General features: G+C 59.2%; 1 protein-coding gene across 2 annotated transcripts in view; it reads right to left on the bottom strand.

Annotated features, from left to right (window-relative positions):
- The window catches only part of DENND1C (DENN domain containing 1C), an 8,697-nt gene extending 4,805 nt beyond the window's left edge, over positions 1–3,892 (bottom strand). Inside the window, exons 1-10 of one of the 2 annotated variants that reach the window (XM_040629480.1) lie at positions 3,744–3,892; positions 2,490–2,554; positions 2,365–2,408; positions 2,229–2,278; positions 1,885–2,004; positions 1,731–1,800; positions 1,242–1,316; positions 1,070–1,135; positions 926–979; positions 712–822 (exon numbers count right to left, since the gene is read on the bottom strand). In XM_040629480.1, the coding sequence (XP_040485414.1) occupies positions 712–822; positions 926–979; positions 1,070–1,135; positions 1,242–1,316; positions 1,731–1,800; positions 1,885–2,004; positions 2,229–2,278; positions 2,365–2,408; positions 2,490–2,554; positions 3,744–3,760 (672 nt within the window). In that variant the 5' untranslated portion in view covers positions 3,761–3,892. The remainder of the gene's footprint in view (positions 1–711; positions 823–925; positions 980–1,069; positions 1,136–1,241; positions 1,317–1,730; positions 1,801–1,884; positions 2,005–2,228; positions 2,279–2,364; positions 2,409–2,489; positions 2,555–3,743) is intronic. The other variant, XM_040629482.1, reaches the window with a different exon arrangement.
- Between the last annotated feature and the right edge of the window lie 1,735 nt (positions 3,893–5,627).

Raw genomic sequence — 5,627 nt, 5'->3', positions numbered from 1 at the left:
CCCCCCCCCCCCCGGCCCAGCTTCAAGGACCGTCTTTGGAACGGTGGCTTCCCCGGCTCCATTTCCCATGTCCCCAGTCTCTTGTCTCTATCTCTCCCTCCTCACCCCTTCCCCACCCACTACTGGGTAAGAGGTGAAAATTCAAATCCCTTAGGAATCCTGTGAAGACCAAGAATTGGGCAAATTACAGTGTTTGGAGCTGGTGGGGCCACTACTCCCAGGTCCTAGTCCCTCCCTTTAGGGGGCGGAGCTAATATGTAACCCTCCGGATCTCTCCCCTCAGTGGTAGAATAGCCCAGTAACTCCACCCCCGAAGAGGCGGAGCTATAATTCAGCTCCCTTGATCCCTAGGGATGGAACCAGCATTCGTCCTGCGCTCGCAACCCCAGTCCTCCTCCTAGGGACGAAACTACAATTTAGCCCTCCCTGATCGCACCCTCCAGAGGGGCGGAGCCAGTCTTGTTTCGGCCCATAGTGGGTGGGGTCTGAACTAAGCTCTCCCAAAGAGGGCACTACAGGGCAGCCCACTCTGATTCCCCACAGAAGGGCGGAGCCAGGATCCAGCTCAACCTGATGTCCAAGGGGCAGAGCCAGGACTTTGTCTCAAGTCTCGCCCAGTGGAATTAGAGCCAGGAATCCGCCCCACCGTCCCGCCCCCGGGGGCGAAGCCAGGCCTTGGCCCCATCCCTGGCCCGGCTGGCCCCGCCTCACGGTGCTGAGCTTGCTGGCGGTGAGTAGGACCCTTCTCTCCGCCAGGAGAGCGGCGAACAGCCCCACGATGTTCTCGTCGGTCACCGCCACCACCAGCTCCGTTAGGTTCCTCTGAAGATCGGAGAGAAGCGCTGGGAGCGAGGGACCGCAGGATGCGACCGCCCCTTCTGGGTTTCGGGACCTCTCCCCGCCCCCAGGACTCTCTCCCACTCACGTTCTCAGGAATGGATGGCAGGCGGCCGGAGTCGGGCGCTACGAAGCAGGAAAGCTGGTGGGGGGCGATGGGCGGGGGCACGGATCAGTCAGGGGTCGGCCTCACCTGGGTGCCCAATCTAACAGGGTCCCCAGTTCTGCTTACCGGCCAGCTGTTCCCGGGGGCAGGGGGCGGGATGCTTTGTGCACTGGAGACTGTCACTCCACTGCCCTGGGAGAGAGGTGTGGCTGTGTGTCCTCAGGGCTGGGGTCCTCAGGGCTGGGGTGCAGCCCCCCATCCACCCAAGGGGGTCGTCCAGGGACTGGGGGCTACTCACCAGCTCGATTGAGGCCTGAGTCCTAGGCAGGGGCTGCTGCAGCAGGTTTAGAAGAAGTTCCTCGACCTCAGAGACCTGGGTGGGAGCGGGGTGTCTGAACCCGAATGTGGGTTGGGGATTCTGAGGGCTCTGATGGGGGCTGGAGTGGTCTAGGAGGAGCCGAGGGTCTTAGGTGAGGCCGGGGGGCGGGGGGGGGAGTTCTTTTTTTTTTTTTTTAAGATTTTTTAATTTATTTATTTGACAGAGAGAGAGACAGCCAGTGAGAGAGGGAACACAAGCAGGGGGAGCGGGAGAAGAAGCAGGCTCCCAGCGGAAGAGCCCGACGTGGGGCTCGATCCCAGAACTCCAGGATCATGCCCTGAGCCGAAGGCAGACGCTTAATGACTGAGCCACCCAGGCGCCCCTAGCCGGGGGGTTATGAGCCTGGCTGGGGGCTTGGGAGGGTAGGGCTGGGACTCCCCCAGGAACAAGAAGGGGGGCTGGTCTCACTTGGTTCTGGGCCAGGAGATCGCCCACCGTGTTCAGCAGCTTGTAGAACACCTCAAACCAAGGCAGGTGGCTGTGGGGAGAAGACATATGTTCTATGAAGCACCCCTAGACCAAGGCCCTCCCAACCCCCACCCCAGAGCCCCATACCCCACACCTGAGGATACAGAGGCAGCTGTGGGCACCAGCCCGTAGGTGGCAGAAACCAAATCGGCGGGTGCCACTCAGGTCGGTGAGAGCGAAGGTGAAGTGCTGTACAGCTGGGCTGGGGGGCTCCCTGCAGGTGGGAAAGGCTCTCAGAGACCCGAGGGTCCCAGCTCCCTGACCCCCCCCCCCAACACTCCTAGTCCTCTGTCTACCAGTCTGTGGCTCTGGGTATATAGGTTCTTAGTTGCTGGGGTCTCTGAGTGCCTGAGTCCCTGGTTCCCTGGGTGTTTGAATCCTGGGGGTCTCTGAGAGGTCTGAGTCCTTGGGTCCTTGAGGGTCTGCTTCCATCCTTACCTTTCCACATCAAACGGGAAGCAGAATTTAGGCACCATCTGCATAGCTTCCTGGGGATGGAGAGAAGCACACTCTGCTTGACCACCCGGGTTGGACCCCACCCCTGTCCAGGGGAGCAAAGAGCCAGCCTGCATACCTGGTCCCTGAAGTCTGGGGGGAACTGCCGCAGAATGGGGGGATCTGTGGGAGAGCGGGCTTCTAAGTTCAGGGCCCCAGGCCCATCCTCCAGGTTCCCACTCCCGCCTGATGCCCCCAACTCACCCTCCTGCAGGGAGGCAGGGCAGGCTGCTTCAAAGAACCAATCGAACATGGCAGGCGGATCCCTTCTGTGGGACGGGACACGTGGGACATGGCTTAGTGAGCCCAGGGGCTTGCTTCTGTGTATGTGGTCATGTGTGTGTGTCTGCAACGCCTCGCGTGTGTGTGTGTGACAGGTACAACTGCATGTGCGTGCCCTCAGTGATTTGCGGCCGTGTATAGGTTGTGTGATGCTGTGTGAACAATAGTGTTGATTGCGTGTGCATGACTGAGGGGTATGGAGCAGAGGGAGAGTGTGACTGTGTGTGTGCAAGATTTACGTGCTGCGTGACTTGTGTGAGCACACAGGTGTGTGTGCACGTGCGTGCATGACGTGTGTGAGCATGCAGAGGTGTGTGTGTGTGTGTGTGTGTGTGTGATTCTATCCCGTGTCTGCCTGACTGTCCAGTGCAGGTGTCAGGTGGGAGTGGGAGTGTGAGAGTGTGCGACCATGCCAGTGTGAGGACGAATGACCTCCACAATTTCTTGCGTGGCTGCGAGTGTGGCGGGTAAATGTGTGTGCGTCCCTGCGGTCTTCTCGAGAGCAAGAGGCCCTGCCTGTGCGTCTCTGTGTGGGAGACTTCATGGTTCCCCAGGGGCTGACCCCAAATTTCTTATCAGAGCAAGGAGGGCGGCTTGCCCTGGGACTTCTGTGAGCCCCGCCTCTCTGCCGAGCTCCCTTGCCCCCCACTCCGCCCACCCCACAGAGGATGTTGGGACGTGGACTCAGGGAGAGCAACAGCGAGACCTGAAGAGAGACAGTGGACAGGATGGCGACTGGCTACAGACACACACAGTCCCTGACACCCCGACACGGGAACCCCTGGCACTTCACCCTCATGCTCGCGCGGTTCCACGCAAGCACCCATGCACAAGGACCCACGCAATCTTCTCTCACCTCCCCGGCCCCTGCTGGCTCCCCGAAGCCATGTTCCCCATCTCTCTGATGCACCAAGAGGTGTCTGCTCAGAGTCACAAACTTAGTCACGCAGAGCCGGAAGGAGAAAGAGAGAGGGAAGAGGGGCTGAGAGTGGCCTGAGCGTGCCTGAGAGTCGAGTTCACACTGCAGGCCGCTGAAAGACTTGCCCCAGTCCCAGCCACCTGCCCCCGTGGCTCACGGCCCCTCCCTGGCCTGCCCCAGCCCAGCTCCCCTTGGCCCCAGCCCAGGCCTGCTCTGGGAATCTTGGTCCAGAGAGTGGGGGAGGGTGTAGCTCTTACTCAGCTTTGGATCCCATGGTCCCTGCAGGGCCGCCGCCAGTGGGGCCCTTGCCCCAGGGGTCCTGGGGGCCTGTGCTTGCGCAGGGCTGGGCCCTGAGCCCGCTCAACTTCCTGTGTGGCCGGGAGAGGAAGTTTGACGGGTGACGTCCCAGGAGGGAGGCCCCCGCCCCCACCCACTGTGAGAGACCCAGGCATCCTGCCTCCTAGCCTTCGGAGGGTAGGGTGGGCGTGGGTGGCAGGCTCGGAGGCTAGACCCCCAGCACCATCCTGCCAGGCCAGGACACCTCTGGTCCCTGACATCACACTCAAGCCTTCCTCTCTCTGGGGCAGCCAAAGATTTACAATTTGCCTAAAATGCTTCCTCTTCCCTCAACTCTTCCTTCCTTTGGCCCATCTGCACCGGCCATTCCCTATAGGACCGCCAGAGGGAGCCAGGCTGGAGAGCGGACGTCGGAGCCAGGGAGGTGGACAGACAGCAGACAGAGCCTAGTCATGGGCACAAAGCGAGGAGTGCAAAGGGAGAGCACCCGTATGGGGCAGTCCTTGCCCAGCCATGTGATGGATGCAGAGGCGGACACGGGTGCAGCCAGCAGACAGTTGCGGACAGAGACAACAGACCACAGCTGTGGGTACAGACAGGACAACAGAGATACAGCCCGGACGAGAGCCAGAAGCGCATAGAGCACAGATATAGATAGAGCAGTAACAGAGGGGCAGACATGGTCAGGACCCGGCCACAAGCCAGAGTCGTAGCCAGACATAGTCACACACAGGGAGAGAGCCACATCCAGACATCCGCAAGCAGAGTTGCAGACTCAGAAAGAGACAGGATGCGAGTGGACAGATGGCTACACTATCCTTGGGAAGCACAAGGACACACTTGCAGACACAAAGGCAGACACAATACAGGGACCCATGGTCACGCACATACACACAAAATCCCACAGGCAGGCTTAGGGAGTCCAAGTTCAACAGAGTCTGCAAGACTCCTTGGCCTCCTGAAAGGTTCTGAGAACGTCTGTATGGATACAGGTGTGCATGGGTGAGAACCCACAGGCCTGGCATGTCCCAGGGAGTCTGGAGTGAACGTCTATGCGGCTGTGGGATTTGCGTTTCGTCCATCAGACCATGTGAACAGGCAGGGGACTGGGGATTCTCATTCTGTGCATCTCTGCTGTGACCATGGGTGCAAGGTATTTCCATGCCAAGGAGTGGGGGAGAGCAGGTGCACAAGCGTGTGAACACACACACACACACACACACACCCGCTAAAGCCTCCAGCCAAGACACAGGTGGATGAGTCTGAACAGAGAGCTTGGTGCCGCTTTTCTCTCCAGCGAGGCTGGACCACAACCAGGGCTGGGGATGGATGGTGCAGAGTTCTTGGCCTTGCCTCTCTCTCTTCTTCTCCTCACACTCTTAGACCTTGCTAGAGATTGAAATGCTCGTGTCCCCCCAAATTTCACATATTTAATCCCACCTCCCAAGGTGATGGTATTAGGAGGTGGGGCCAGTGGGAGGTGACTAGGCCATTATAAGATCCCAGAAAGCTCCCTCGTCCCTTCTGCCATGTGAGGATGCAGTGAGAAGACAGCTGTCTCTATGAACCAGAGAGTGGGTCCCCACCGGACATGGAATGTGTCGGTGCCTTGATCTCGGACTTCCAGTTTTGAGAATCGTGAGAAATAAATGTGTGTTGTTTATAAGCTGCCCAGTCTGTAGATTTCTGTTTAGCAGCTCTGACGGACTAAGGCCTGGAGTCTGCGAGACCTCCTGAGTCCCTCTTCATTTCTGAAATCCACTCCAATTCAGAACAAATACCCAATGGCACGCCGAGGAGGCGGGGCTTAAAAGAAGTGTTTCCGCCCCTGACGTGCGATCTCA

This window comes from Ursus maritimus, unplaced genomic scaffold, assembly GCF_017311325.1.
Source record: "Ursus maritimus isolate PB19 unplaced genomic scaffold, ASM1731132v1 scaffold_14, whole genome shotgun sequence".
Lineage (NCBI taxonomy): Eukaryota > Metazoa > Chordata > Mammalia > Carnivora > Ursidae > Ursus > Ursus maritimus.
This window is presented reverse-complemented; position numbering and strand designations above follow the sequence as displayed.